This window comes from Porites lutea, chromosome 7, assembly GCF_958299795.1.
Source record: "Porites lutea chromosome 7, jaPorLute2.1, whole genome shotgun sequence".
Lineage (NCBI taxonomy): Eukaryota > Metazoa > Cnidaria > Anthozoa > Scleractinia > Poritidae > Porites > Porites lutea.
In genome coordinates, this window is record NC_133207.1 from 33,062,729 (window position 1) to 33,077,791 (window position 15,063).

The following is a 15,063-nucleotide window of genomic DNA, read 5'->3' on the forward strand; positions in this document are numbered from 1 at the left end:
GAGCAACCCATGCACTTAATTTATAGGTGATATTAAAGAGTTATTTTCGAACTATCAATCGTTACTATAATTAAATCATTTGTCAACGTCTTTTGAGTGACTAGCTTGAGCTGATTCATTCTGACAAAATTTAACAGGAATAAAAAGTTACTCTTTCTTTTAATTTTCAGTGAGAAAAAAAGAGAAGTTCTTAGTTTTGCCAAAAACGTACATTAGGCAATTCTGTTATTTCGTTTCGTTTTGTTGCACTGAGATATTTCTGTTTTATTTTTCTACTTTAATCACGGATGTCACGGGGAGAACGGAGAAATGGAAGAGAACAGAGACCTGTGGTTAACGATGTTACTGATGGCCGGGCTAAAGTTCAAGTTAGGTTTTGTTCCCGTTTTTCATTTTCCCGCTCACCGTGGTGGTTTCCAGTCCCGGGGGGGGGGGGGGGGGGCACTTTATTAATTTCTGGGTGGGGATGTGCCACTGGGAGCCTGGAACCCTTAACCTTTACCAGAGCTAGTTCAGCTGAATTTTGCTACCCTATACTAGAGTAAACTCCCCAAATCCCCCTATCCTAGAGTAGCTGTGTACCTAGTCTAGATAAAATCTTCAACCAACTGATCAGTTTCCTGAAGAATGATACCCTATTCTAGACCCAAACGCTCTGATTTATATACCCTATCCTAGAGTAAACTGCTTGAAAACCATACCCTTCACAGGAAAAATCACAGCGGCACATACCTATATAGCCCATATATGGCAGTACCCCCCCCCCGGGTTTCCAGTCCAGTCGCTTTTCCTCTTTTTAGCTACTTACATCCCTTTGATAATTTTCTCAATATTATGTTTTTAGAGTCAACTTTAGATATTTCTAGATACCAGTAACGGATGAAGAGCCACAATGTGAATACTCTGTTAATAAACCGTCTACAACCTTACGTACTAACCCGAGTCACTTGCTATATTTAGGTTTCAGTATAATGCATGCTGGTGACTCGATCAATCCATAGAACTGAACGAAAACTTCAATTAATTTAAGAGTAAATTTTTCGTACTGTTCTACGTAAGCTTCATTCAAAAATGTCAGAAATTACTTAAATCATACAAATACCTGAATAATCCATCTAATAATGATGCACATCTAGATATTAGACTAATATTAAAATGCTTGATACTGAAGGCTATAAAATCAGTCTCATTTCTCAGCTTTAGTGTGTTCCAGTTCACGCTTAGGTACAATAAAAACAGTGTTCTAAATAAAATGAATCATGTAAAAAAAAGAAAAAAGTTGGTGTGCATGTCATGACTTACAATAGGCCAAAGTGTTTCGTAACAGTATAAAGAGAACATTTTGAAGCCGTTTATCAAAAATAGTCTGGGTTGATGTAAGCCGCCCCGGCAAATCTAAGTTTTCGGTTTCGGAAGAAAAGTGAAAAAGGAAATATTTCAGCCTTGCTATATTCACATTATTACCCCTAGCAGCTTAAAATTTCAAGTAGAAAGATTTAGGTAATAGTAAGGGAAAATAATCTCGTTACGACTCTTTGAGGTCGTTGCCAAGACATCTTGTTTACTGCTAGAAGTGATTACTTTTTTCAGTTTTACTTTTGTTAATATATATTTTCGGAGAAATTAAGAAAAAACTGTGTCGAAAGTTTTCGAAGAATGTATAATGGGGTCATGTATGGGCTCAGCCGTTACGTTTTTATCATATCAACAATTTTGCAGCTTTATATGCTTGATATTTCCTTCCTTGTTTAGTTGCAAAGAGTTAAAAATGCTCAAGTGCTTAATAAATTCTCAGTTAATAAAACAAGATAACTTCTCCGAAACCAAAATTATCCTAAAAAGAAATAAAGTATCAACAATGATGACAAATTAAAAGCCAAAGCCGATTACTACTCCAATTAATTTGACGAAGTAGACACCGCTGCTGCTGCTTACTGGAGACTACTGGAAAAGACATCGGGAACAACAAAAGTAAACAGACAAGCCCACCAATGGGAACCTTACAACAGATGACACTGAAAAGGAAATTATGTTAAACGATTATTTCTGCACAGTTGCTGAAAAATTGATTGGCCCCGCGGATGAAATTCAGCCATTACACGCTCATAGCCGTCGGAATGTAGACATTCCGACTATGACCAGCATCACGATTAGTCAGATGGAAATCGAGGAAAAGATCTGTAAGTTAAAACTGAAGAAAGCTGCGGGGCCAGATGGCCTATCTGCGATTCATTTAAGGTATGCGGGTATGTCTCTTGCCCCATCTCTCACGAGCTTGTTTAAACACAGTGTTGATGCCTGCAAGCCACCAGACCAGTGGAAAATAGCTGGAGTCAGTGCAGCGTTCAAAAAAGGACGAGAGGAAGACATTACATAATACAGTCTACTATCTAAGCTCAGGATATCAAGTAAATTAATGGAATCCTGCGTCGCAAGTAATATCACGAATCACGTGGTCACGCAAAATTTGCTCGATAACAGACAATGGGCTTATAGGAAGGGAAAGTCAACACCTAAAAGAGAGGTGGAGAGAAGCAGTAGAAAAAAAAAAGCTTTATGTAGGAATTCTGTTTGTTGATTTCACTAAAGCTTTCGACACAGTGTCGCACAATATATTACTACAAAAGCTGAACGACATTGGAATCAGAGGAGGTGTCTGGCTGTGGTTAAAGAAATACCTCACAGAACTATGACAAGTCGTCAGCATTAACGGATGCGACTCCGATACATACATCGTAACTCACTGAGTGCCGCAAGGGTCGGTCCTCGGACCCACCTTATTCTGGCTCTTCACAAACGACCTCCTAAATCACTACGCTCTGTGGTAACGTATCTGTATGCAGACGACACAACAATACTGTATCGCACAAACTATGGATTTGCTAACAAACGCACTAAACAATGTTATAGCTGAACTGCAGGAATGTTGTGACAGAAATTTGTTAGTAGTGCACCCAGAAAAATGTAAAGCAATGATCATGCAGCGGAAATCAACATTTACTGGCCACAACATCATAAAGTGGACAACCTCAGAAAGGCTCCTCGGAGAACAGGTTGATAACAAGTTGCCCTGGTCAGATCATGCTGCAAATGTAGCGAAGTCTTTCGCATCCAAGTTAAGTTTACTCCGACGCATGCGATAGGCTCCCTCGCCAGGAATTAGAAGACTTCTACACAAAAGTGATACTGTTATCAGCTACATACGGCCTGAAAGTGTGGGGATCTTTCAACAATACGGACATAAAGAACCTGAAAAGGCTCCATGCAAGGGCTGGACGAATTGTTTATGGGTTGCCATGGGACACAAGTGCTGAAGATGTTTTAACGCGAACTGGATGGGACAGTTTGGAAACAACGTACAAAGTGCGATTAAGGGACTTGTCAGAAATTAGCAGGGGGGCAGGGGGGTGGAAACAGAGGGAGGGTTACAACTTTTTGAGACTGCAGAAAAGGGAGGGGTCATGAAAAATGGGCCGTTAAAAGGGGGAGGGTCATGCAAATATGTGTCCGTGATCATGTAGAGGTTCACCCACAGATCAAGAAAAAAGAAGTTCTTTATTTTGTAAAAAAAAACCTGGGAGAAATAGCAGAGTCGAGTGATCAGCTGTCATCTAAAATGCTGTCATCTAAAATGTATGTATATGGCATTACAAAGAACAGATTAGAAATATATTTTGAGCTTTCATAATACTCACTCAACCTAGTGTATTGCAAGAACTAGATTTTATCATTTATACAAGAGGGGGGAGGGTCATGATATTTTAGGCCAAGGTCAAGGGGAGGTTTAGCAAATTTCACTCCCATTGCAGGGATGGGTCACCTCATTTCCGAACCCAAATTTAAAATTCCAACCCCCCCTCCCCCCCTGCTAATTTCTGACAAGTCCCTAACTTAGTTTCTCTTCAAATGTATAAAAGGTTACACCATAATGGAATGTAAAGATTTGTTTTTACAGAGGAATTCAGGCCGCAGAAGAAATGAGAACATCATCATATTCTTCCAAGACCAGAAATAAATTTATTTAGAAACTCCATTGGAACAGTTTAACGAACAGGGAGACAAGGGATAAAACCTTGAAAGAGTTTAAACTCTCTCTTGCAAAATTTGATACTGATAAAATGAATTTCGAACCTATTTTAGCTATAACAATCGGTTACAAATATTTTAAACAGTTTTTAATTGTTAATTGTACATTTGTTTTCAGTCCTCCTTATTTTTTTTTTGTAATTGTTGTATGCACGACCCCACCAGCAATGCTGATCTTCCTATCGTGCTAAAATAAAGTTCTTATCTTATCTTATCTTATCTTGAAGAAACAGCAGAGAATATAGACCTTTCCACGGTTTTTTTCTACGTTTGACATGGACAAGTCAGGGAAAATCCGCCAACTTTGCTGGAAAGAACGCCTGTACTGAAAATATTAAAATTGCCAGGTTTGAAAGTGATTTGTTGAACCTGGGCCGTGCACTAACCAACTGCCCCAATCCTTCTTTTTTGGTTTTTTTTCTTTTCTATGACTTTTCGTTTTAAGATGTCGCCTCCAAACAGGAAAAGTGATGAAAAGGGTCAGAATGAACGGTAAAAGTGAAAACAAAGTCACTCTCCTCATTTTCCAACTTTTATTGACCTTTAACTACTGACAAACTATTTGATAACATGTTATGATCTCAAAAAAATATTGTCGATAATTGCACAGCAAAAAAAAGCTTTAATCTGTTAATAACTTTAACACATAGCCAGACAACCCTGGCCTGGTGTGAAAAGCTAATGATACTATAATTTAATGGGAAAAGATTGGCTACAACAGTGTGAAATAGTACTAATATACTAGCGCATTGGTACCTGTTTGTCTGCTTACTATTAAAAATCAATTCAAAAACTGAAGCAAGGAAATGAATTACTAAATTCTAAATTACTATTTTATAATAAAATTGTACTTGTACTCTAAGTGTTGATAACTTAACAAGCATTAAATGCTATGCTGAAATGTTGCTTAGCTTCTCGAGAAAATTTTAATCAGAAATTAATGTAACAGGAAATTGGCAAAATGTTCTTACAATCTGCAAACGCAGTTGATTTAGCTTCTATTCTAATCTTCTCTGTTACCGCTTGCTCCTTGCTGTTGTTGCTCTTCTTCTTCAGGATGTGGCTTATGATCAACTTCCAAGGACAGTTCCACGTCTCTCTCACTTGGTAACAGAGCTGGGTCACGTGCCACTTCTATGGTTAGCAAGCCTTCTTTGGACAAGCGTGACGTCACTGAACTGAGTTCTGCGTCGTCGGGCAACAAAACGCGACGGCTGTAATCACGTGACAAATATGAACCGTCTTCTTCCGCTCTTTGTTTTCCTGTGACCGTGAGCTCATGTCCACGAAGTTGGACCTTGATTTCTTCTGGTTTGAATCCACGCAGATTCAATCTTACCACGAACTTGTCGTCGTCTGTAAAAAAAAAAAGTCACAAGTAAAAAGCTTTTAATGTCTGCCTGATATGTATATCTGCAAATGTTTTCGAACCGCCTGAAAGTCATAAGAATAGGCTTTGGTACTCTATGGCTGTCCTATTGCTTAATATGCATTGATCAATTATGTACGCATATAAGACTGAATATCTTAAAAGGGAAAATGAACCTAGAACTATAACGAGAAAGTAAGAGAAGATTGCAAAACATGATATTCCCGCCTGATCATGGGGACGACATCCAATTTTAAACACCAAAAAACTTGTAGCACACCATCAGTAAGAATCAATCGAAGCATGCAGGTGAAAGAGTATTTTGTTATAAAAAAAGTTGAGATTTTACACAGCAAATAATTCTTCAAAGTCGTAATTGACTCTTAATAGGGAAGAAAAATAATTTCGGAGAGCTTACCAAGTTGGATGATAGGTTGGAAATCTGAAAACGAGGGCCATACTGTCGAGAACTTTAGTTGTAATTTTACTTCTTGAAAATCGTCAGCGATATCTTGAGTCTTCTGGGGTTTTTTGAACTGATGGTTGGTGAGCCAAAATCCATGCCTTTTATAATAAAGAGATTTCTTCTCGAACCATCGGTCGTTGCTAAAATTAAATAATCTGTCAGACCTTCGTAAGTATGACTGGTAGCTGATTCATCCTGACAAAATCTGACTGGACAAAAATATAGTTCTTTTGGTTTTTTCGTGAAAAAACGAGACGTTACTCGAACTTTCTGTTCTGCCCAAAATGCAAAATCAGCAGTTTTACATCGCGCGAAAGGTCTGCTGGGACAATTTGACGTCATTCTCCAAAACAACAACAAGCTCATTAGAACAAAATGGCGGACATGCGAATAGCACGTGTCGTTGCGAATTTTACGCCAATAAGTAGTATTGTAATTCATAGAAAAACACGGAATTGATAGTGTGATGCCTTGGTTCTTCCCTTGGTCTGACTTCATAAAGAAAAGGGCCTGTAGGTATTTATTACAGCATTATCCGGGCATTATCTCGGCCATTTTGTAGCTGCAGGAAAAGCTGCTGTTGACCAGCTGACTGTGGATCTTTAGAATCAGCTGTTAGAATGGAACAGGAAGAGTAGATAAAGCTCATCGGGACGTTTTGGGTAGGTGAAGTCAGTCTGGAGCAACTTCAGAATACTCGTCACTGCGGACCGCGGTAGCACAATATGATGAGGAATATTTTAGTGGCCGGGTATTCTGATGTTGGAAATGTAGTCACCACAACACTATTCACTCACTTCAAATTATTTAATTAAAAAGTCACAGTGAAAAAGTCACACCCATAACCGTCCCGAAAGCTGCTCTAGTCTCGAGTGAAGCGAAGAATCTATATTGAATACATATACTGTTGAAAAATCTAAAGTTACAAATCATTTGATTGACGTCTTTGGTACTTGATTATCTCCAAAATAGCTAAATGATCAATATGATAAAATTGTCACGCACTTAATATTTCTAACACTGATGTTTTGCCGTCAGTTAAAAGGTAAACTGAAATAGAATAAGGGTGTGTTTCTGTACTAAAATCGAAATCCGGATTTTTAATCCAAAAACAAATTATTGATCCAAATGATCTACAACGGAGGAGGATTCTTTGGATCATATTCAAAACCGGATACTTTGGATACTAGCCGGTACACAGATGTTGATTTATTTTTCTTTTCGTTGTTTTGGAAAACATCGGTGTGTGCAAGAAAGAAAAATAAATTTTCTATTTTCTTCTTCCCCCACCCTAGACTGCGACCAGTCTCTCTTTTTCTTCAGATTTAGTAAGGGGAGTCCACACACGCGCGAGCTTTGAGTGGCTTTTGCTGCAAGATGCGAGAAACGAGGGCCTCTCCCGTCTTGCGCCTTCAGCCACGCGCGTAGTCATTTGCGTGTCTCGGGCGTTTTGCTCGACAGACCAAGAAAAATGGGAGACTGCTTGTAGACTACCCCCACCCCTACCCCTTTGTGCTGGCAGTCAATAAATCCCCCACAGTTTATTTTTTATTATGGGTGCTCGACATACTTTGAAGAGAAAATAGAGGGTCTGTGAACAGGCTATTTGGATACATGATCCGAAGCATTTCTTTACTATGGATCCAAAAAGAGTGAATATTGCCAGCGGTAACTTGCAACAATTTTAATACATAGATCAGCTTCTTGACAAGACTGCTTATCATAGATTAAATGAGCCAGCAATGTTGGGAGTTGTTGCATCAGTGTTGGCAGCTGTGTGCAAACGGATGCAACAACTCCCAACAATATTGGGACTTGCAGTGCATTGTGAGAAGGGTACAACCCATAAGACATTGTAAACTCAAAGAGGACCATGTGTAATAAGTGTGTGTGGCCCCCAAAATGTTAGAAGAGCCGTGCAAACAGATCTAACTTTGCGCAACTACTCCCAATAACATGCAACAGGGTGTGCAAATGGGGGCAACTTGTGCACTAACACATCCAATAATGTTAGGAGCTGTTGGCTAACAATGTTGCATCCATTTGCGTGGGCCGTCAAAGCTTGTATGTTTTGTTCAACTGCCTCAAATAGTTTGTTCATGCCTCGCAACGTTTGCCTTGCTGGCTCAAATATTGTATACACTCTTATATACAACTTACATTGTTACATATCTGTGGTATTTTGCACCTCAAATTAATCTCATATGTCAGTTTTAACATGTTAAAAATGCCAGGGCTTGGGTATCATTAACTCATAACCAGCTATAATTATATTAATTGCCTTTTTCGATTCACTTTCTTCAGAGTATAGGATACATGTAGGCTTGATTTCTGCCACTCTCTTGGTCCTTCCCGCGAAGAGACGGCTGGACATCTAATAATAATCCATACCTAAATATTAGCCTAACATTAAAATGCTCGATACTGAACGGGCAAGAAAATCAGCCTTTCCTTGGCGTTATCGTATTCCCTTTGCCGTTGTTAGGTACAATAACAACAGTGTTCTAAATGAAATGAATCATGTGATTCATGTGGGCGAGAGGAATAATTGTTTTAGTAAAATCCAACTAGTTGGTAAAAGATATCGAGACAAAACAACTTTAGCTAGTTAAAGCTAGACTTTAAACCTTTTTTGCTGCCAAAAGCTGGCGCTTTGCCCTACTAGTGGGCTGTTACATACAGCCTAGTGGCAGCTCAACCAATCAGAACGCAGCATTGATAATAGACCACTAGTTGGATTTTACTAAAGCATATTCTACCTTTTCAAAGGTGAAACAAACAAGGAAGACACGGGTAATAAAATGAAACTCGAGGATGAACAGAGATACCGGGGACGAAATCTTTAAAGGCTGTTGTTTTGTTGACACTATAGACAGTAATCAAAATAATTTGATCACGTGATTATCGTAAATGGTATTAACCATTAGGATAATGAATGTCGTGCAATTCAAGCCTGCGATATATATGGAGAGAGCGGAGAGGAGTACTCAAAAAAGGTTTATACGGAGAGGCTCCACCCGGAGGTCCAATCCCTTACCATTTTATATACCATTTTTAACAGAAAAGGACCCCTCTCCTTTCATATAACTCCTATTGACAAATGGTACCCCTTTCACCTACTTACAATTGTAGTTACTGTTTATTACTTTAACTGCTGTAAACGTATTGTCTTTAAAATATGAATAAATCACAAAAGTAGAACGCTTTCGTCGACTTTGTCACTGCCATAAAATGCATCTGTTAGCTCTTTTGGGTCTTTCTACCAACCGAAATGACAGATTTCCCTCCCCTTTCATATTCTTCAACAAGTGAAATTCCTACCCTTTCTTTCGTATACCTGAAGCCTGAGAAAGTACTCCTTTCGGGATGTACCTTCCCGTGTTACGTCATTATAGTTAATACCCGCCCCACCACCCCCTGGGGATATGGACCGTTGTCATGAGCCAGTATTAATAGGGTAACTGCTCTGGAAAGGCATCAGAAAATTTTAAGTCAAAGAGACCAAAGAAGCTTCTGCTTTAGATAGAAAAATGCCAACAGGCTATCCCCTCATTGAGACTACATGCATCTGGGGGTAAAAAGTGGTCAAAATGAACGATAATTAAAAGAAAACACAACCCAGTTAGTTGCTCATTTTAACCATTTTATTGTTCCTGTACTATATACGGACCTATAGTAACTTCCGTTAACTTATATTCCAAAGGTTTACTATCCCAAAAACTTAAAATATCATGGAAGAAAGAAAGTTGACTTGTTACTATGTATAGACAAAGAACTTTGTGGGATAAAAAAAACTGATAACTGATCCGATATACATTTTAACTAAAGTGTAAAATATTTCTTTTAATCGGTACTTGACACATTGGAACATGTTTGTCTGATGATTAAAAACCGCTAAATTAAACACTGAAAATTAAGCAAAAATCTAAGCTAAAGATGTCACAATAAAATTATTCACCACTTTGTTTAACAGACTATGCCGAGGTTGCACTTTAAAACTATAACTTTAATCATAAATGTAATAAATATTTCAAAACATAATGTAGGGACTGATTCCGTACAATCTGTCAAGTGAACGTGGTTCATTCGATCGAGGCGCCGATTGAATTCTGTGTTACCACTTCAAGTTGCTTCTTGTTTTGCCTCGTCTTGAGGTCGGGGCTTATCACCTTTCACGTTTCTTTCCTTTTGTAAGAAAGCTGGATCACGTGATACTTTTATGGTTAGTACGCCTTTACAGCAGAGGCGTGACGTCAATGAACTGAGGTCTGCGTCATCGGGCAGCAAAACGCGACGCCTATAATCACGTGAACCATCTTCCTCCGATCTGTGTTCTGCTATGACCATGAGCTCATGTCCTCGAATCTGGATATTGATTTCTTCTGGTTTAAATCCACGCAGATCCAATTTAACCACGTATTTGTCATCGTTTGCTTTTATTTTCTTTTTAACACGTTTGATGCCATTGAGGACTAGAACGCTACCATCTCTGGTTACATGTGACGTCACTGTTGTGGGATCTACGTCTTCCGGGAGCTTAATGATTTTTTTGAACTCACTATTTTCAAATCCGTCTTCTCCTTCGGATCGATGCTGGCCGTGTAAGATTATATTTTCGTCGTCAACATCGAGTGAAATTTCTTCTGGTTTGTACTGGTTCAGTGGCAGCCAAGCAATTATGACTGGGCCCGAATATGTCTTCATTAGTTTCTTCTGCCGAGCCTGTTCCTCCCAGAAGAGAGCTGTGTTCCTCCATAAATCTTGCAAAAACCCATAACCTGGGACAACTTGATTGAAGTAACTGTTGTAGCTGAAATTGAAACAAGAGAAAATTGTTATTTTGTCTGCAGTTGGTGAGACTAACTGGACCAAAACATCTCAGTTGTCTTAAAAATTTGCAAGTCGGATTTTCTTTACAGTGTAAATCAAAATGTTTCCGTGAAATTTTGAATTGCCGTATTTAAACGCCTGTCTGACTAACGCTGGCAGAACAAAACATTGCGGGGTTTGTCGCGTTTGCAAATCAGTGGTGATAATACATATGAAATGTTTAATTTGTTTTGCTTTAAGCATTAACGAATAAAGTAGGAAAGTGTCTGAAATAAAGAAGAGAAAGAATAGGAAATCGAAGCTTTAAGGCACTCTCCTGTGAGGATATTCAGGCTTATCGCCCATCCAGTTCCTAAATCGCCTAACTGAGCTCATCAGGCTGATCCTATTTCCCTGACCCTAGCGAGAGAAATTGGGCGAAATTGGAAGGTTTTCAGTGTGAGCTAAGGCAAGAGTTTCTAGGACCGAATCATAATCATAGCCATAATTAATATCATGATCTCTGATCATAATCAACTTTAGTCACAGAGCGTGACGACAGCCAGTTAAAAACTGAAAACTTGTGGCCCTCAAAGATGACAAGCTAACCAAAAGATATGCGCATAACTTGGAAAAAAATAACAAACGTACAAACAGTCAAGTGTGGATTAGGCCATAAGAAAAAGTAAACGAATCAGAGCGGTCCAGGGGGTTACTTGTCTGGCAGGTCGGTACTCTCTAGTGACCTTTTTTTCGGATAGTAATTTTTCGAAAGGTAATTTGCAAGGAGGAATTTCATTAGCTTTCTATAAAACAGCTGTGCACTGAAAAGCTGGATTGAGGCCAAACCAGGGAAGAACACTAGGGCATTCCGCTGCATTTCCCCCGCAATACTCCCCCCCCCCTCCCCCGCCCCTTGCCTCCTCTCCATTCTAATTCTCGTTTTACCTTGATCGGTTATAAACCAAAATAACCCACTAATTTGTTTTCAACATATCCAAACCTAAAGAAAACACTGTATCCATTTAACCAATTTCAGAGAGTCCATTATACTGTATACCAAAAAAAACCGGTGTTAGACCCTAAAAAACGATGTGAAAACAAAATTACTCTTAGATACTAATAACTCAATTACTTGCAGCGAAGACTGAAAATTATAATTTTGAAAGGCTTACCTAGTTGGATGAAAAGTCGGAAATCCGAAAGCGAGGGCCATGTCGAAGAAACTTTGGTTCCAATTCTACTTCTTGAAAATCTTTAGGGATACCTCTTTGATTTTTCTGAGACTTTTGTTTGAATTGTTGGTCCGTGAGCAACCCATGCAGTTAATTTATAGGTGATAAAAGTTATTTTCGAACTATCAATCGTTACTATAATTAAATCATTTGCAGCATTTTTTGAGAGTGACTAGCTTGAGCTGACTAATTGTGACAAAATTTGACAGGAATAAAAAGTTACTCTTTTTTTTAATTTTCAGTGAGAAAATAGTTTTGCCAAAAACGTACATTAGGCAGTTTTGTTATTTCGTTTTGTTTTGTTGCACTGAGATATTTCTGTTTTATTTTTGTACTTTAATCGCGGATGTCACGGGGAGAACGGAGAAATGTGGTTAACGAAGTTACTGATGGGTCTAAAGTTCAAGTTAGGTTAAATGTTCCCGTTTTTCATTTTCCCGCTCACCGTGGTCGTTTCCAGTCCAGTCCCTTTTCTTCTTTTTAGCTACTTACATCCCTTTGATAATTTTCTCAATATTATGTTTTTATAGTGAACTTTAGATATTTCTAGGTACCAGTAACAGATGAAGAGCCACAATGTGCATACTCTGTTAATAAACCGTCACCTTACCCACTAACCTCACTTGCTATATTTAGATTTCAGTATAATGCATGCTGGTGACTCGATCAATCCATAGAACTGAACGAAAACTTGAATTAATTTAAGTGTAAATGTGTATTATTGGGAGTTGTTCGTACTGTTCTACGTAAGCTTCATTAAAAAATGTCAGAAATTACTTAAATCATACAAATACCTGAATAATCCATCTAATAATGATACACATCTAAATATTCGCCTAATATTAAAATGCTTGATACTGAAGGCTATGAAATCAGTCTCATTTCTCAGCTTTAGTGCGTTCCAGTTCACGGTTAGGTACAATAAAAACAGTGTTCTAAATAAAATGAATCATGTAAAAAAAAGGTTGGTGCGCTTGTCATGACTTACAATAGGCCAAAGTGTTTCGTAACAGTATAAACATTTTGAAGCCGTTTATCAAAAATAGTCTGGGTGCATGTAAGCTGCCTCGGCAAATCTAAGTTTTCGGTTTCGTAAGAAAAGTGAAAAGGAAATATTTCAACCTTGCTGTATTCACATTATTACCCCTAGTAGCTTAAAATTTTCAAATAGAAAGATGTAGGTAATAGTAAGGGGAAATAATCGCTTTCTCGTTACGACTCATTGAGATCGTTGCCAAGACATTTGTATACTGCTAGAAGTGATTACTTTTTTCAGTTTTACTTTTCTTAATATATATTTTTGGAGAAATTAAGAAAAAATTGTGTCGAAAGTTTTCGAAGAATGTATAATGGGGTCATGTATGGGCTTAGCCGTAACGTTTTATCAATCAACAATTTTGCAGCTTTATATGCTTGATATTTCCTTCCTTGCTTAGTTGCAAAAGTTAAAAATGCTCAAGTGCTTAATAAATGCTCAGGTTATAAAACAAAATAACGTCTCCGAAACCATAATTATCCTAAAAAGAAATAAAGTATCAACAATGATGAAAAAACTCAAAGCCGATTACTACTCCAATTTATTTGACGAAGTAGACACCGCTGCTGCTTACTGGAGACTAATGAAAAAGACATCAGAACAACAAAAGTAAACAGACAAGCCCACCAATTAAAGAGGACGATGGGAACCTTACAACAGACGACACGGAAAAGGCAACTATGTCAAACGATTATTTCTGCACAGTTGCTGAAAAATTGATTGACCCCGCGGATGAAATTCAGCCGTTACACTCTCATAGCCGTCGGAAGGTAGACATTCCGACTACGACCAGCATCACGATTAGTCAGATGGAAATCGAGGAAAAGATCTGTAGCTCTTTAGCTGCCTTTTTTACTGACCTACATGACAAAGTATGTATGTATGTATGTAAAGCTGCGGGGCCAGATGACGTATCTGGGCGTCATTTAAAGTATGCGGGTATGTCTATTACCCCATCTCTTACGAGCGTGTTTAAACACAGTGTTGATGCCTGCAAGCCACCAGACCAGTGGAAAATAGCTAGAGTCAGTGCAGCGTTCAAAAAAGGACGAGAGGAAGACATTACATGATACAGACTTCTACCTAAGCTCAAGATACCAAGTAAATTAATGGAATCCATGCATCGCAAGTAATATCACTAATCACGTGGTCACGTAAAATTTAATTGATAACAGACAATGGGCTTATAGGAAGGGAAAGTCAACAGAACAGCTTTTAAGTCACCTAAAAGAGAGGTGGAGAGAAGCAGTAGAAAAAAAGCTTTATGTAGGAATTCTGTTTGTCGATTTCACTAAAGCTTTCGACACAGTGTCGCACAATATATTTCTACAAAAGCTTAACGACATTGGAATCAGAGGAGATGTCTGGCTGTGGTTAAAGAACTACCTCACAGAACGATGACAAGTCGTCAGAATTAACGGATGCGACTCCGATACATGCATCGTAACTCACTTAGTGCCGCAAGGGTTGGTAATCGGACCCACCTTATTCTCGCTTTTCACAAACGACCTCCCAAAATCACTACGCTCTGCAGAAACGTACCTTTATGCAGACGACACAACAATACAGTATCGGAGAAACTATGGATTTGCTAACAAACACACTAAACAATGTTCTAGCTGAACTCCAGGAATGTTGCGACAGAAATGTGTTGGTACTACACCCAGAAAAATGTAAAGCAATGATCATGCAGCGGAAATCAACATTTAATGGCAACAACATCATAAAGTGGACAACCTCAGAAAGGCTCCTCGGAGAACAGGTTGATAAAAAGTTTCCCTGGTCAGATCATGCTGCAAATGTAGCGAAGTCTTTCGCATCCAAGTTAAGTTTACTCCGACGCATGCGATAGGCTCCCTCGCCAGGAATTAGAAGACTTCTACACAAAAGTGATACTTTCATCAGTTACATACGGCCTGAAAATGTGGGGATCTTTCAACAAGACGTACATAAAGAACCTGGAGAAACTCCATGCAAGGGCTGGACGAATTGTATATGGGTTGCCATGGGACACAAGTGCTGAAGATGTCTTAACGCGAACTGGATGGGACAGTTTGGAAAC

At 38.6% G+C, this 15,063-nt stretch overlaps 1 protein-coding gene across 1 annotated transcript; it reads right to left on the bottom strand.

The window, feature by feature from the left end:
- Window positions 1-4,605: 4,605 nt before the first annotated feature.
- LOC140944815 (uncharacterized) lies at window positions 4,606-12,004 on the bottom strand. Its single transcript, XM_073393918.1, has 4 exons — window positions 11,906-12,004; window positions 10,049-10,731; window positions 6,449-6,533; window positions 4,606-5,447 (listed from the first exon to the last, which is right to left on the bottom strand). Exons 1-4 carry the CDS (start codon window positions 11,944-11,946, stop codon window positions 5,090-5,092), a joined length of 1,167 nt encoding a protein of 388 aa, XP_073250019.1. The 5' UTR covers window positions 11,947-12,004; the 3' UTR covers window positions 4,606-5,089.
- Between the last annotated feature and the right edge of the window lie 3,059 nt (window positions 12,005-15,063).

Coding starts and splice junctions, on each gene's coding strand:
- LOC140944815 (XM_073393918.1), bottom strand. CDS start 11,946: ATGGCCCTCGCTTTCGGATTTCCGACTTTTCATCCAACTAG. Junction 10,732..11,905: donor CCGACTTTTCATCCAACTAG/GTAAGCCTTTCA, acceptor TTTCAATTTCAG/CTACAACAGTTACTTCAATC. Junction 5,448..6,448: donor GATAATGCCCGGATAATGCT/GTAATAAATACC, acceptor ACTTTTTTTTTT/TACAGACGACGACAAGTTCG.